The 17,566-nt window shown below is 40.3% G+C and overlaps 1 protein-coding gene across 2 annotated transcripts in view; it reads left to right on the forward strand.

The window, feature by feature from the left end:
• SLC19A2 (solute carrier family 19 member 2) overlaps positions 1-14,146 on the forward strand; it is a 17,384-nt gene extending 3,238 nt beyond the window's left edge. The window contains exons 2-6 of one of the 2 annotated variants that reach the window (XM_018557298.1): positions 2,727-3,322; positions 9,620-9,851; positions 11,526-11,718; positions 12,460-12,601; positions 13,893-14,146. In XM_018557298.1, the coding sequence (XP_018412800.1) occupies positions 2,727-3,322; positions 9,620-9,851; positions 11,526-11,718; positions 12,460-12,601; positions 13,893-14,012 (1,283 nt within the window). In that variant the 3' untranslated portion in view covers positions 14,013-14,146. The remainder of the gene's footprint in view (positions 1-2,726; positions 3,323-9,619; positions 9,852-11,525; positions 11,719-12,459; positions 12,602-13,892) is intronic. The other variant, XM_018557299.1, reaches the window with a different exon arrangement.
• The last annotated feature ends 3,420 nt before the right edge of the window (positions 14,147-17,566 follow it).

The following is a 17,566-nucleotide window of genomic DNA, read 5'->3' on the forward strand; positions in this document are numbered from 1 at the left end:
TCAGTTTTTATTGTTCCAAAGAGGTTTCCACCGCACTCCTTACTGGTATATCCCTTTTTAAAGTGGGTGCTGCACTGATGGCGCCACTACAAATCGAAATAGTAAAATATATCACCTGCATCCCAAAGTAAAATCTTCAGCGAGTGGTCATTTTATTGATGTACACACATCTCGTCATAAAGCAACATTTTGGGGCCACTTAGGGTCCCTTCATCAGGCTTGATGTAAGCTTTTCCAGTCTCTTGTTAAAAGATGAAACCTCATTTGTCACTGTGGGCAACAATTCCACTGTTACTTTTCTCTGTTCAAGATTTTTGCCAATGAAACCCTCCCAGTTACTGTTCAAGCTTTGCTGAGTCATAACAAATACACAAAATGAACATACATCCACATTTACTATTTTATTGACATGTGGGTGTAACATTTGGTGTTCTTTCAAATGTCTAAGCTGATAAAGAAATGAAGTATAGAGTAAACACAGTCATTGCAGTCTAAGCATTGGTTTAGAGCTGTGCAAAATCACTCTACCTAACAGACCTCATAAAGATATTGTATAATTTGATGGGTTGAGGCCATCAAATGGGCCAAGGTAAGGGGACAACATTTTTAAAACAAAACCCGGTGACATTTTATCCCCGGGAACATAAAATAAACCATTTTTTTTTTTTAAATACCTGATCCCCTTATCCACCAAAAGTGCGGCCTCCCGTCTCCCACGCTGTTAGAAGCTGCATACAGCGCGGTGCTGGTTACTACTTAAACAGGGGCTAAAAGTTGCCAGTCAGCCCCTGGCTCCGGCAGTGTGTGGTGTATTGCACTTTGCCAGAGTTGTCACTGTTTTTTATGTTTCTTCGGTTTTTTTTAGTTTTACTTTATTTGTATGGACTGTAGGCTTCATTCAGGTCTCCACACAGCAGTGCCGTTTGCTGAGTTCTGGTGACCTGCAGTGCAGTCCAGTGCGCATTTTTTATCATCGCAGATCACACCTGCATTGTGGTGTGAACGGGGCTAATAGAAAACAATTGTTTTTATTTGTGTCCTAGCACTAACTGGCGCCACTAGTGTTAGCAGGTCTTGATGTAACATTCAACCAAGAGCTTGGTTATGATATGTACATTTTATAGGAGTCCGACCAATCTCTTGTTGGGGCAAAAACGTGTGATCGTGCACCAAAGAAGCTCCTGCTTTTTTTCTGAGTTTAACTGATATCACATCACATAGATGTGAACGGTCACAATAGAATAACATGGAAATTTGAGCGTTCAAGCGCTTCTGAAAAAGCGCTCTAAATAAGAATGGGGCTAAGGGCTTGTCCACGCCAGCCCATGTGCATTTCGTATTAGGCTGCTGCGGAATGTGTAAGGGCAATGTGATGCACTGCTGCAGCCTATCTTAACTTCACAAAATGACACTTCATTGGAGTCTCCTCACACAGCAGTGCATTGCAAGGTGTTGTAACCTGTTACAATACAATTATGTCTGCATACCTGCATCATTTTATCTCAAAGCATATCAACACGGTGTGTTGGTTAGGTCCCTATAAAAAGAATGGCTTTTTTTCTTATCTTTGTGTAGTGTTTGTGCCAACCAACACTGTTTAACACATCACTGCAAGCCTGATGTGAACCAACCCTAAGTAGAATCTGTCACTTTGGGGTGACTTATTGATACTTTCCTTTACCCCACTGTAGTGGCGGACCTAAGAAACAAAGAATCCTGGGGCAAGATTTTTTTTGGACACCCCTCTTCCTGCTACCAAAGGGGGGACCCAGAAGAGTTGAAGCTGTTATAGCGACAAAGGGTGGGCCAACTCAAGTTTGAACCCTATGGACTAAGACTGGGATGCCATTAAAGTTTACGTGCGTGTAAAAGCAGGCGCCCCAATACTTTTGGCAATATAGTGTATATTAGTATTACACCCAGTTACATAAGAAATGTGTATACATCAGGGGCTGAATATGACATAACTGTGGCCATGACTTTTTCTGCTAAAGGAAACTTGTTAGGGAAATGCAGACCCTGACATTGCTCATCCTGTTAGGAAGAGGCTATTTGCCTAGCTGACATACTGATCCTTTAGCGATGGGAAGTTAAACAGAGCAGAGTGGCTGGCATGAGGTAGAAGCTCTTTTTGGTCTTGTAGTGTAAAAATATTGAAGTGCATTTGAGTTTAAGGGCCCATTCACACCACAGCCAGATCATCTCCAGACCAGATTGTTTCCAGACCCAAAATGCATCCTTATGTATCCCCCTGCTATTTCTGGGCTCTTAACACCAGCGCAGTCCATTCCAGACCAGAAAAATACTGCATGTCTCATTTTGTCTGGTCTGGTCATTTTAAGCTAAAAAAAAAAGCTCCGGAACTGGGCAATGTCGCAGTAAAAACTCGGCAAACGCAATGCACTGCGTTCCAGATCTGGTCCGGAAAATGGTTTATTCATGCTATTGTGGTGACTTAGCACATGTTATGCTGCACATTGCGTTAATGCGCCAGAACACACCAAAAAGGTACATGTGCCATTTATGCCAGTGCTGCAATACATCTGTGTCAGCAAGGCACAGATGCTACCACAATTCAGCAGTGTGAAAGGGTCTTAGTGGAATGTGTGACTTTAGCATTAGTCGTCACTGAATACATTTACTTGTTACCTGGAGTGTGTTTTATGAAAAAAAATCTGAAATAGTATCTGAAATATATTTATTTTTATTTTTTCTTTCTCTTTCTTAGGTTTTTAATGAAATTTACCCTGTCTGGACATATTCTTACCTGGTCCTGCTGTTTCCTGTGTTTCTTGCCACGGACTATCTGTGTTATAAGCCGGTGATCATCGTGCAAGCTTTAAGCCTGATAATTACATGGTTTATGCTTTTGTATGCTCAGGGTACATTGGCTGTCCAATTCCTTGAATTTTTTTATGGCATGTCCACTGCAACAGAGGTAGCTTATTACTCCTACATTTACAGCATGGTCGACCCTGACATGTACCAAAAAGTAACCAGCTATTGCCGTACTGCCACGTTAACTGGTTTCACTGTTGGCTCTGTTACAGGCCAGGTTCTGGTGTCTGTGGCCAACTGGTCCTTATTCAGTTTGAATATAATTTCTCTCATCAGTGTCTCTGTTGCTTTTGCTGCCTCGTGGTTTTTACCTATGCCAATGAAAAGTCTTTTCTTCCACCAAAACTTAAATGGTCGTGACAAAATGAGTGCGGATCTGGAAAAAGACTGTTCAAATAATGGCGGATTGGCACAAGCAGCTGCATTAGAAGAGATTGAAGCTCAGATTCCCTTGAACAACGAGAAGCATAAAGCTGATACACAGGTAACTTTAATATATTAACACGACAAAATAGAATGCATGCTTGTATTATAAGTGCACTTATCCTTACCCCAATGTCCTCCCCCCAGTCCCTCTCTTCAAATAATCCCAATAAGGTGCTGCGCCTCACACATATAAAAATGAGCCAACTGAAGAGGAGGCTGTAGTTGTATATTCCTTTTAACATCTGTCCCTAGATCAGCCTCCTGTAATCTCTTGCACAGCAGCACTCGGAAAAAGGAAGGACTTGGAGCTTATCAGATATGGCTGCATGCAGGTGCAATGACCGGTATAACAGCAGGAGTGAGCAGAGTTAATGACTTATCAGTATGCAGCTGGTCCTGGAATGTGACCTCACTAAATGAAAAAGTGGTGTCACCCTTACTATCTGTGCTGTATGGCAGAGGTGTATGGATTACAAATGAAGCTAAACATGTTCTTTGGCAAATAAGAAGCCATGTGTGTTTGTAGTTCAGCTGTGTATTTAGCAGTTTACATGGGAGTGAGCTTTAATGTAGCATTTAGGAGCATGTCTAGGTGTCAACAATTATATTAAAGTGTACCTGCAGCTAATTTCAGTCCCCCAACCCTAAATCGAGTTTTCTACTTTCTAAAAAAATAGAATTCTGTTAAGTATAGTGAAAAATTGACAAATAAAAAAAATAAATCTGGGAAAGCGGGCCATTTGAATTTCTGTGAGGATGCATGCAGCAGTGAGTTTTCTTTAACCACTTCAAGACCAGGTGTTTAGACCCCCTTCCTGGCCAGGCCATTTTTCAGTATTAAGCGCTGCGGTACTTTGACTGATGTTTATTCCGTCATGCAACGCTGTACTGAAATTAATTTTATACCATTTTTTTGGGCCAGATAGAGCTTTCTTTTGGTGGTATTTAATCACCACTGGGGTTTTTATTTTTTACTATAATTAGGACAAATTACAGAAAATTTTGTTAGGAAACATTTATTATTACCCAGTTTTTTTGGTAAAATATAAAAGATCGGGTCAGGTCGGGTAAATAGACACCAAACATGTCAAGCTTTAAAATTGTGCGCACCCGCGAAATCGCAGAAAACTACCATACCCAAAATTGGCCATAGGCGACACTTTAAAAGCTTTTACCGCTCATCAGTTTAGTGTTATCAGTGATTGATGGCCCTAGAATTATTGCTCTCACTCCGACGTTTGCGGCGATATGTGACATATGCGGCGTAATGGGCGCAATCGTCTTTTTTGCACGTATCAGGGTTTTTTTTGCGCACGTAAGGGGGCGTGTCTGAGCGGACGTCTAAAGACGCCCACTCAGATCTGGAGAGCTCCGGGCCGGCGTTTTTTTTACTACGGCCGAGCCGGAGGTAGTTAAACTGTTGGAAGGTCACAAATAATATTTCATTAATTTCCATGCACCGCAGTGGAGCCGTTGTTGTGTGAACAGGTCCACATAAAAACCAATTTCCCTTACACAGCTGTTTCTGTTTCATTTAAAGTGACACTAAACTCAGGAGTTAAATCTTACAAATGCATTCAAGTACCTTAACTATTAACAAAAATGTAGCTTATTTGTGTATCACTCGGCTGTAGATCCTCAAATCATCTCTGAATTGGTGCTGATACTGTCCGTCCTTCTGGAGGGTGGCTATGTTTGTTCCCCATGGTCCCTGTATGTGTTGTAAAGTAGTCATTTCTCCAAGCTCACTCCCGTGATGGACTACAATCTCAACACAAACAGGAGATTGTAGTTCATCACAGAAGCGAGCTTGAAGTGGTGGCTACTTTACACACAGGGACCATGGGGAACAATAGTAGCCACCCTCCAGAAGGAAGGACAGTGTCAGCATGAATTCAGAGATGATTTGAGGATGATTTGTGATACACAAATAAGCTACATTTTTGTTAATGTATTTGTGTTTTTAGGATTTAACTCCTGAATTTAGTGTCACTTTACTGATAAATAAAAACGATTTACTTTTGAAAACAGCTTTTTTTCACAAATGTTTGTTGTGTTTTTTTGGGTTTTTTTTAGAATATATTTTATTAAGCTTTTCCAATACATTCTTTTAGATCATTGACCCACTCATCACAGTATATATAACATACACCTCTCTTTAAATTCCTCTTTCCCGCTTCTACATATCAACTTAAATCTACATCTTTTTCCCTTTTTTATCCACTTTACTGCCTCTTAATTATCAAAACAAATTTAACACTCTTTCATCTTTTATCTCTCATACCTTACACTTCCCCATATCCCCTTCTTCCCTTGCCTGTCTCCTACAGACCCTCACAAATCCTCCAACCCTCTTTGACAAAAAATAAAAGAAAAGGGGGAAAAAAAGGAGGAGGGAACTTGGATATTGGGTCATCAACTTTGTGTCATTGGTCCTGCATTTACACTACAGATATATCTAAATACTCAGGGAGGTAGAAAAGTCAACCCAGGCGCTCCATGTCCCCTCAAACATAGAATACCTATCGTAGAGTTGTGCTGTAAACCCCTCCATACGCATTATATTATTGAGTTCACATACCCACTCCTGAGTTTGGGGAATACTAGTAGACTTCCAATGCCTAGGAATAATTGCTCTAGCCGCTGAGAAAACAAAGAAGTCCTCTCTTGCTCTTTTGAGGGTGATCCTCACTTCCGGGGGGTCTCTGGCAAAGACACTCCCGTCAAATGCTCACCTATGTCAAAAACAGAGCTCCATAATGTCCGTTGCAACTCACAAGACCACCAGATATGCAACATTGTCCCCTCCCCCATTCCACATACAACACTTCTTTGTAACTAAGGGGTTTATTCTATGTATAACTGTTGGGCATCTTTACCATCGTGTTAATATTTTGTAATTTATTTCCTATGCTTTTACTGCTACACTAGACTTAAGTCAGGTAGAAGGCTTTATTCCACTCTTCCTCCACTACTGAATGCCCCAACTCGTTCCCATTCCCTGATGTAATGAGGGTGAACCGGGAACACATGCCTTAATAAATTAATTCACAAATGTTTAAAACTTGGCTCAGTTCTGTATACACAACTATATGACCACATGTTCTACTGTACATACAGTTGCACAAAAAGTTACCAGTGTGGTTTTAGAGCTGAACTATTTTAAAAACTTTATAAAGGAAATCACCAGAGAAAATAGTATTTCCTTGCTTCCCCAAATATTAAGAACAGAGTTTATGACCTCCAGTGTTCTTGCATACTTCAAATCTAATGTCAAATAAGGTGGATTGTATTCTGTTGAAGTCTTCTGAACAAGAGGAGAACTCGGAATAACCAGACTACATGGAATAACCAGACTGCATGCAATCTGGTCATAGGGCAGTTTCCTGCTGCTCAGTGTAATGTGCTTCTCTGTGATAGACTGCAGCACCTTTCATAGCACACCAATTCTAAAGGGCTGCGATAGGTCCCTGGCAAGGCTAACATACTGTAAGCTGAATGATTTACAGGTGTGGAGAGCTGGGTAAAAATAGCCACCAATGAGTAAAACCTACATTTCTGATCATAAGGATAACCTTGAAAGCCCATCTCTGGGGAAACAAAAAAAGTACTCTTGAAGTGGGTCTACCCCCACACTGCAAGGGTTAAGTGCTTGTTTTTGTCTAGGGGCTGGAGTAAATGGCAAAAGATTATGAACCAAAGGGCATGGGGAGCTGGACACTGCCAAGAGGGACATGTACCAATGCAAAAACAGTTTTAGAAAATACCATTTAATAGGGATGTGGCCATGACAGATTTTCTTACCTGAATCCCACTATGGTCATTGCTGTCTTCTTCTCCCCCTTGGCTCTGGCTGGTTCTCGGTGTCCTCACATCTAATGCAGGTCTATGGAACTTGCACTAGACATAGTTACATAGTTACATAGTATTTGAGGTTGAATAAAGACATTAGTCCATCAAGTCCAACCTATTAGGAACATGATGGCATCAACGGCCCTCAGACCATGGAAGCGAAGGGAAGAAGAAGCTGCAGTGACCAATCTTGCAGCCAAAGAGAGGGGCTTTTACCTAGAAGTTCTTCAATCTTTTTTAAAGTTGTGACACTCCATTTTGGAACATTTCAAATTGTTTTGCAAGCATCCATTTTGTACAATGCTTAGTAGTGCAATGACAGCAGTACTAGGTTGAGCCAAATTGTTTTCTAATAATTTTTTTTCTCTGCTTGGTAAGCTAAGATACTGTAATCAGCATTGCAGCAAGGAGCTTCTTGTCATGTATAACTTTGCTGAGCTGCTTGCTATAACTTAATTATTCAAGCAAGCTGGTGTCCCCTTTATGATGACACTCTCGAATCCTAAAGCTGTATACCTAACCTGCCTAAGTTCAAAAGCATAGTACATCTTTTTAACTTGAGGATTGTGTGCCTATGGTGTTTATGCTATAGGAGCTAATGTGCCAAAACTTAAGAAAAACGATACCTCTTTGCAAAATATGTTTCCAGTATTTAACCAAGCAATACATTGGTGCTTTATACAACTAGAGACACAAGACACCTTTTTTAACAAAGGTTTAGAAAGTAATTTATGAAACATCCTTAAGCCCTCGTTCACACCTGAACGTTTTGTAGCGCGTTCTACGCTCGACGAACGCTCTACACAACGCTCAAAAATATAAATCCCATTGTATTCAATGGTCTCGTTCCCACCTTGGCGTATTTCCGCCCGTCCCTAACGCGCTACAAAACGGCCCACGCCTGAAAAGGTACATGTACTACTTTGGGGCGTTTTGTTGCGCGTTTCCATTGGGATACAGCCAAGTAGCCTTTGGAAACGCGCGACGGTCGCGCAACTTTTTTTGACCGCGAATCGCAGTAAAAAACCGCGCGACGGTCGCGCATATGCAATACGCCTAGGTGTGAACGAGACCTTAAACTGTCTATTGCCATGGTGTCTGGAATTTGTAATGTTAGATCCTTCCCTAATTTCATGTGCTTTTCAGCCATCTGCACAATGGTGAAATATTAATTCACCCTTGGATTTCACTAGGATGACTGAAGGTCTGCATTGTTCACCCTACATGTTAGCTGCATGAATTGTTGGACAGTCCCAACAATCCTCAGGCAGTCATATGACAATCTGACCAAATAAACTACACTATTGAGAAGCAGTGACCAACAGGGAATCCACTGGACAAGTTGGAGAATTGTTGAAGGAATGTGTTCTCTATAACGGGCACCATTTTGCTGAGATTCTGATAGTTGGGTTATTCGGTAATAAGTTTGTCTGGTATGCATGTACATGTCAAATGGAAACATTTATTTTAAGAGACTAATCATTCCTGATGGAACAATTGGTGCTTGGGTATAACAGTTGACTCCACAGGTTCCATTTTAAGTAAAGGCAGCCTTGCGGGGGCTTGCCTTGAGTCTGGGCATAATCGCCAAGCGATTTTCTTTTTTTTTTCCAAATTTAGTTAGCTAGAATCAGATTCTGCGGATTTACCCTTTCCTGCTTTATATAACCTCCTGAATGGCTTGAAAAGCCATAGGGGTCTCTTTGCATATGTTGAAGATCACCATTATAAATAGCCACCACATATGATCCTCTACCAACATTCCCTATTGTCTATAGATTTCTTATATATTTTAAATGTTTAATGCAATACACACTGTAATATTGCACGTTTCTGATGGAATAATTATCCAATACAGTGCCATAAATACCATATTACGGGGTAGCACAATGGATTAGTTGTTGCTACTTATGAATTGCAGCAATGGGGTCCATTGGCTCGAATCTCGGCCAAGACACTATCAGCATAGAGTTTGCATGTGCTCCCTGTGCTTGCTTGGGTTTCCTCCCACACTCCACACAAGACATGCTGGTAGGTTTTTTGGCTATTGTCTAAATCAGGAGTGGGCAACCCGGCCCTCCAGCTGTTGTGGAACTACAAGTCCCATGAGGCATTGCAAGGCTGACAGCCACAAGCATGACTACCAGAGGCAGATGAATGATGGGATTTGCAGTACCATAGCTGGAGGGCTGTAGTTGCCCACCCCTGGTTTAAATTGACCCTAGTATGTGTGCTCACATCCAAGAATCCCAAGTGCAGCCTTCTGTAGCAGACCCTGGTAACACTCTGTCTAATGGCTAAGGCAGCTCTGGTATGCATTTCAGGCATGAATCCGCAGAAAAGTACGGTTAGATGTGCACCATAGATTGCAACTTGGTCATTGTAATAGGGATATTGCGGGAAAATATCCAGATATTGCTGCAGTTTATAATGTTGGAAAAAAAGATAAAACATTAAAAATAAATTCATACTGTCTGCCTAATATTTTCCCTTCACTCTGCAGTATTCCAAAGCAAAGAGTTTAGCCTTAAATAATGTGCTAAGAACACTATGGAAGGACTTTCTGCACTGCTACTCATCACGCACACTCCTCTGCTGGTCGGTTTGGTGGGCCTTGTCAACATGCGGATACTTTCAAGTGATAAATTATTCTCAGGGATTGTGGGAGAAGGTTGCACCCTCTTCCCATTCAGATATCTACAACGGCAGTGTGGAAGCAGTTTCTACTCTCCTGGGTAAGTTTAAGGTCAAGTCTCCAGTTGTATTGTTCGTCAGTCATTCTGTAATGACTCATCAAGTTACTGTTTCATACATTGATAAATCGTGTGCACTGCGCTTCTGCTCATAAACGTGCATAAACTTCCAAACAATGTGTACATTTTCATTAAACAATAATAATCAATATGACAATTTTCAATAATAGTCCTTAGTAAAGCCGTATAAAGTGCTTTTGTGCAAAATCCACAATGTGACAATGATCCTCTGAAATAAAGTGCTCCCGATGTGTTAAGGTAACTAAGAACACTCACCAGAGATCCATGACCATATAACTCAATGGTCAATAAACGTAATTGTGGTGAGTGTCTTTCATAGATGGGATATTCACTCTTCTGTGTGAACCTTTCCTGGAAAAAGTCAAGGGACGAAATGCGTCGGAAAGGATAGGACACATACTGAGGTTACACCATAGGTGACTAGCAGGTGAATTTCTGGTTCCGGTTTGCTTAGGTGGAATCGATTTGATTGTTTGCTGCAAGGCGATTTCATTCTGGCTATCTGGTAAGTGTGCTTTATTGTTGCAATTCAGTTTTTTTACGTACTTCACCATTTGGCGCATTTATTCCTCTTCTATATTGGATTTCTCCCCTCGCTGAGTGAGTGGCACCTGCCGCGTAATACGAAAAGGAGGATTGTTTCATCAGAAGAGTGAATATCCCATCTATGAAAGACACTCGCCACAATTACGTTTATTGACCATTGAGATATATGATCATGGATCTCTGGTGAGTGTTCTCAGTTACCTTAACGCATCGGGAGGATCATTGTCGTATTGTGGATTTTGCACAACAGCACTTTATACCGATTTACTAAGGACTATTATTGAATATTGTCATATTGATTATTATGTTTGAAAATTTATGTTTATGAAAATGTACACATTGTTTGGAAGTTTATGCACGTTTATGAGCAGGAGCGCAGTGCACACGATTTATCAGTTCACTTATTTATAACACAGAAGCTGACACTGTTTAGTGTAATCCTTGCATTCACTTTAGGAGAATATTTAGCGCAGCGTATATACACACACACACACACACACACACACACACACACACACACACACACACACACGTTCGTGTCTATCTTTATGCTGCCTTTCGTAAAACAGATTCCTTGTTTGTGGTCACTGATGGCCCTGCTTCTTCCTCCACCATTTCCAGAGGTATTAATCAGATGATTGTTCAGGCGTATGCTGGTAAGGGTCAGGAACGTCCTTTCCCTGTTTACTGCTCATTCCACCAGGGTTTTGAGTGTGTCCTGGGCATCTGCTCAGGTTTGCAAGTCCGCTACCTGGTCCTCCGTTCACACTTTTGCCAAGTTCTATAGGATTGATGTTGCAGCATCTGCTGACGCTAGTTTTGGGTGCAAGGTTTTGCAGGCAGTGTTTTGACTGTGTGTCTTTTGGGCTCTTCCAGTTCTGTTTTATTATTGTTTTGGACCCACCCGATATTTGACACTGCTTTGGGACATCCTAATGGTCAAGTTCTTCTGATGGCTGTGTCCTTCAATGAACGGAAGAGAAAATAGGATTTTTGTACTCGCCATAGTCCTATCTATAATTTCTGAAAAGTTGGCCTGAAAATAAAATTGGTTTATCATTACTAATGATTCTTATTATGTTTTTTTAGGTGCTGTGACCGTTTTTGTGATTGGGTACATTAAAATTTCCTGGTCTACCTGGGGAGAGCTGCTGTTGGCTCTGTTTTCTCTGGTTATCGCAATCACAGTGTACATCATGGACATTATTGGTAACATTTGGGTTTGCTACGCCATGTATGTCCTCTTCAGAACTATCTACGTGATTCTCATCACAATAGCGACGTAGGTGATTCTGATTAATGTTTTTAATGTTTGACTTAGTGGTGTTACTGCTTGCTCTTCTGTAGTCATACAAAACAACAATAAAAGGAGTATAGAACAGCTTTCTATAAAACATGTAATAACGTGCACTGATTACCATATAGTGCAATATTATTTGTATCTATTAAAAATCTCCTACTGTGCCCCAGAGGATTTTAAAATCTGGTATTTGTGTTGGCTTGACAGCACTTTGTTGTCTTTTGAACAGAAGTGTTTGCCCGCATTCATTTGACCTAAAAGCAGGTAAAGTCTGGTGCCTGATGTGTAATGCAGTACGGGGTCTTAATCAGTTGACACTATTCAGTGGGGCGTGCTATGGAGACCTGTTTATAACAATAGGAATGTTACTGGGTAGCAGAGCATACGTAGGCATCAAACTAACTGTAATGGTGCGGTAAATAAGGGAAGTGGGCAACAAATAAGGGAATTTTGAGTTTTCGTAGGTGCCCTGGCCAATTGATCTTTGTTTCCATTACTGATGTAAGTAGCAGTATGCTGTGCAATGCTGACAGCAGTCTTTTCAATAGAAGCAATATGTATATTTGGGATAAATGCGTGAGCTAAAATGTTGAGACAGATCTGGCCAAGGGACTGTATAGCAGTTCCATTTCAATACTGAATGCATCTATTTGCTGCATACACATAATTACATTCCTTGTATTTTTCTCCTCAAGAATAACAAAATTCCCTTTTTCTGTTTAGATTTCAGATTGCAGCTAATTTAAACATGGAGTGTTATGCTCTTGTGTTTGGAGTTAACACTTTTATTGCCTTAGCTCTACAAACACTGATGACTGTCATAGTTGTGGATGCCAGTGGCCTTGGTTTAGATATATTTACTCAAGTAAGTACCTTCCTCTTATGACTCTGCATTATCTTCTGGCGAGTGTCTACAAAGCAATAACTGAATTGTGATGTATTTTCTTTGCTTGCAAAACAATCTGAAAATAGTTTTTGTTTTTTTAAACGTATAGTACATAAATACATAAATTATTATTTGTAGTAACTATTATCACTATTGATAATACTATTGTTATTATTAGTGAATTCTGGCATATTTTTGTAGAACAGAGTTTAGTGCCTTCAGTTTGACCAGGGTTGGTGCACTCAGACTGAGAGGCGAGACTGATAAGATCACTGGGCTTTCTGCTAAACTCCTGCTGGTTTGCCATTCTAAAATCGCACACTATAGTCTGCTTTGGACGTAGATTAAGGCTGGCCACAGACAGCCTAACTTTGGTCGGTTCGGCAGGAAGTTGAGCTGTGGGTTGCCCTGCAAGCACGCAGAGCTTGTCAAGTTGATTTAAGAGTAGACTGTTAATGCACTGAGCCAGTTAGAAAATTATCAGCCAAAAAGTGACTTCACTCTGTCAGATGTAGTCACTGTTTGGATATGCAGGCAGAAAATTGGGTCCTGTATGGCCAGCCTCACTGTCTATCTAATCCACTGCTGACGTTTACAAGTTAAAGCCCATATTAAAAAAAAAAAAAAAAAAAGGGTTTAGTTACCCTAAATTATTTCTTCTGAAAGTTTCGACAAACGACATGGTATCCTTTTTTTAATTGGGCTTTAAAGTGGACCTATCACTTGGATAAAATTATCCAATAACATCTTAAACCAGACTCGGAGGGCTTGCCCACACCAGCCTGAGTGTGTTCTGGCCAGAATGCACTGAATTGCATTCCGGCCTGCTCACTTTGTTTTGGGGCGGGAGTGGGCATGGTGGTGCATTGAACTCGATGGCACTACAGCCACTCCCTCTGTCCGCAATGCAATCGGCCGCTCGGGAACGTGTTGCGGTGCAGTCAGAAAAAATAGTGCATGCCATTATCGGGCCAGAACGCACAGAGGCTGTGGTTAACTAGCTCTTAAACCTAGCATGCCCTGGGAGCCACGTGTTCTATAAAAGCACCAGCCATACCTATCAAATAATAGGGAAGCTCCTTGCAGGGAAGTCTGGTGCAGTTTTGGCTTTTTAGCTGGAAAGTCAGTAATTTCATGCAGGGCATGTTATGGACTGAAATGAAGACCTCTTAAGTGCCTGTCATTGAGCTTCCCTGTAACCCTATCCAGCAGACAGATGTTAAGTAATGGAAATTTAACAACTCATCAATTTTTTTTTTATTATTTGCAGTTCAAGATCTATGCTGGGTATTTTGCCATCATTTCCTTTATATTTTTGGTCAGTGGACTCTTTCATGTAGTGAAAAACTGTCAGCGAAAGCGAGGCACACCGGAGTCCGTGGAGACTTGAGATTCCCTCTGAAGACAAGTGTTTCACTTAAGACGGCTGTAGACCGTTGATACTGAAGCAGAGATCTAAGTGGAATGATCTGGCCGACACCAAACCATACATTAATGCAATGTGTATGTCACCCATGCAAAGGCATTTCATAGCAAAAGGTACACATGGCAGTTTAGCAGACAGGACAGTTCCATTGATGATGTAATCCTGTCACATTAATGCTGCATAAAGTCTGTTATGGTACCCATGAACATAAGATGGCTGTTGCTGAATCCAGCCAATGGCACTTGTTGTTATATTGGGTTTTATTTAGGATGTGAATGAAGTACAATTGTTTGTAGGACAATCATTATGAGATGAGCTTTTTATTGTCACCCTGATTCTGTATACTGTCTGAGATGGTACTCCTAGACGGTTGTTGCTCGATCCAGCTAATGGCACTCAACACATATTAGCTTTTCCTCAGGATATGGCTAAAGTGCAATTGTTATTTGTAGGACAACAAGTATGAGATGAGCTTTTTCTTATCACCTCCAGCACCACGATGTCTTTCTTTTGTGGTGTTAACTTTCTTCCTAAATAATTTGGACCTGTAGTAGCTTTCAACTTCTTTGTGGCTTCTTTGTGCTTGTACAAGATCATGAGATGTGATATGTCAAGATTAGGGATGCACCAATATATCGGCCGACGAAACATATCGGCCAAAAATGGCACTTTTGGCTAAATGCTGAAAGTGCCATTTTCCTGCCGATACATCGGCGCATCCCTGCTTTCTTTCCTCCCCGCTTGGTGCTGCTCTATGTCCCAGCTGGAAGGAGAGAAACTGTGACAGCCGGCCGAGCCCTGCGGGAGAAGAGCGCTGTCAGCGGCCGGCGTCTCTCCTCCCACACCGCTCAGCCTCCTATCACAGTCCGGCAGAGCCACAGGAGGATGAGCTCTCCTCCCACACCGCTCGCTCAGCCTCCTGTGACAGCTGTCAGGAAGGAGAGCGAGAGCAAACACTCAGTGATCACTGAGTGTTTGTAAATAATTGAGGACATGGTATGGTTACTATAGCCTCAATTATGAATGAATGGGAAGTGATCTACATCACCTCCTGTCCATTCATGATTGTGGTTATAGTAAACACATTATGTTCTCAAGTTATGAATGAACAGGAACACTGTTCATTGATATCTGGGGCTGCAGAAAAAGAGATTGAGGACTCTATAAATAAAAATATTTAATAAAAAATGAATTAATAAACAAAAATAAATATAAAAAAATTAAAAAGTTTATAAAAAATAAAATATTAAAAATTTGAAACAATTAAAAGAAAAAAAATTTCGGTTTCGGCCTGACAATTTTTTTATTTTTGGTTTTGAAATTTCCATTTCGGTGCACCTCTAGTCAAGATCATGTGATTTTAAGAGAATAGTATAAGGCTGGAATACTGAAAGCCTATTGGAACTACTGCTGCAGTTGTCAATAATAAGATAAGGATCTTAAATTCTGAGACATGGAATTAAACCCATTATTTATTTTTACATTGAAAGGCAGCAGTTACAATTACACTGTTGTACAGAGATGTGGAGTTTTTGGTTTTTGTGGGGTTTTTTTTTATATTGTCAGCTAATTCAATCCTGGCACAAAGACAGGCAGCTGATATACAGCCTATTTGCCAGAACACTACCTGTGGTGATTTAAGGAGTCAGTGGAGGCCTGAGGGTGCATCAGTTTACAATACAAAAAAGCCAGCATACATTACAGTCATCTTTTCTATTTCAAAATACTACTGTCTTGTAATCCTGAACTCCTTAAAATGCTGCTTGGCTCTCTCTGACCTCAGTACTTTGAGTCAAGGTTCTTTTTGTTTCCACTGGGACTGAGGCTGATTTACTAAAGTGACACTAAACTCAGGAATTAAACTTTAAAAATGCATTCAAGTACCTTAACTATTAACAACAAATGTATCTTATTTGTGTATCACTCAACTGTAGATCCTCAAATCATCTCTGAATTGGTGCTGATACTGTCCTTCCTTCTGGAGGGTGGCTACTTGTCTTCCCCATGGTCCCTGTGTGTGTTGTAAAGTAGCCACCACTCCAAGCTCACTCCTGGGATGGACTACAGTCTAAATGTAAATTAGTAAACTAAACATGAGATTGTAGTCCATCACAAGAGTGAGCTTGGAGTGGTGGGTTCTTTACAACACACACAGGGACCATGGTGAACAAAATTAGCCACCTTCCAGAAGGAAGGACAATGGCAGCACCAATTCAGAGATGATTTGAGGATCTACAGCCGAGTATCACACAAATAAGAAAAATTTTTGCTAATGGCTAAAGTACTTGAATGCATTTTTAAGTTTTAGCTTCTGAGTTTTAGTGTCACTTTAAGAATCTTCATTCAAACTGAGGATTAACTTCAATTATCCAATTTTATATAAAAAGCAAATGTCTGTTCATCTTATTTGCACATCATTGGGTATTCAAAGTGTACACCACCATAATTTGACTAACGATGCTCAAAAGCATTAGTAAATCGGGCTCAATGACTAGCATTGTACAATGAATTACTTTTCAAATGGAGTTTTCATGGTAGTAAGTTTGTATTCAGAAACTGCAGTCAGTGGATTTAAAGTGGAATAAAATGGTGTTTAAAAAAACATTGCCTACTGAAAGAAAATCATATACTGAATGACGATGTCTGTATGGAAGGAACAGATCATTACTGATAGTACATTATTCTTGAGTTGTCATTTCTTTGCCTTACCTGTTGTATTTTGTGTAAAAGTGACTTTCGTTCACCATGTATAGCCACAATAATAGATGTGCTTTGTCTAATACTCTGTGAGACGTGTAAATAGTATTTACAGTTACAAATGGAAAACAACAAAGAAGGTTTATTTAAAGAAAAAACTGTTCACGTTAAAAATGTTTAAGTTAAAAATGCGCATTATGCCATAGTACATTTGTAATGTTTCAAAGCACATGGATATCTATTAATGGTGTGGAAATCAGGTAAAAGTGTAATCGGAATGGTAAAGCTGGTTCTTTACCCATGTTTTCAAGTGTTCAGTCAACAATGGCTGCTTTTGTTTTCCACAGTGATGACCTTATGTTAAGGGTATTGCTGCTGATTTTTTTTTTTTTTTCCTTCTTCTTTTGTTTAAGATGATTGCAGTTCACTTGTATGCATTTGCCAAATATCCAATATCCAGGAACTTTTTCTGTTATTGTTTTATATGCGTTTAAAGTGTGGGTCACTGAAACTTATGTAAGCATAGAGTTAAAGTGTGGGTAGCTTCTGGAAGTGCTGTACATAGTGTTTGGAAATTGATTACTCAATGGAGAAACGTAACCACCCATTCATTTCTATGCTAAGCTGGTCCATTAGGGCTCCACTAGTACACTTTAATATCTAGCACACTAAAATAAGAGAAGTGCAGCATAAACTAAAGCATGTTTGATACCTTTGGTTTCCTCCAGCTGTCTTTTTCTCAAACACATTTATACAGCACAGCGATGTGCTCTGACAGCTTTGGGATCACAGCAAAAAAAAAAAAAGAAAGCCTCTAAGTG

Source organism: Nanorana parkeri, unplaced genomic scaffold (genome assembly GCF_000935625.1).
Source record: "Nanorana parkeri isolate BGI_ZX_2015 unplaced genomic scaffold, ASM93562v1 scaffold278, whole genome shotgun sequence".
Lineage (NCBI taxonomy): Eukaryota > Metazoa > Chordata > Amphibia > Anura > Dicroglossidae > Nanorana > Nanorana parkeri.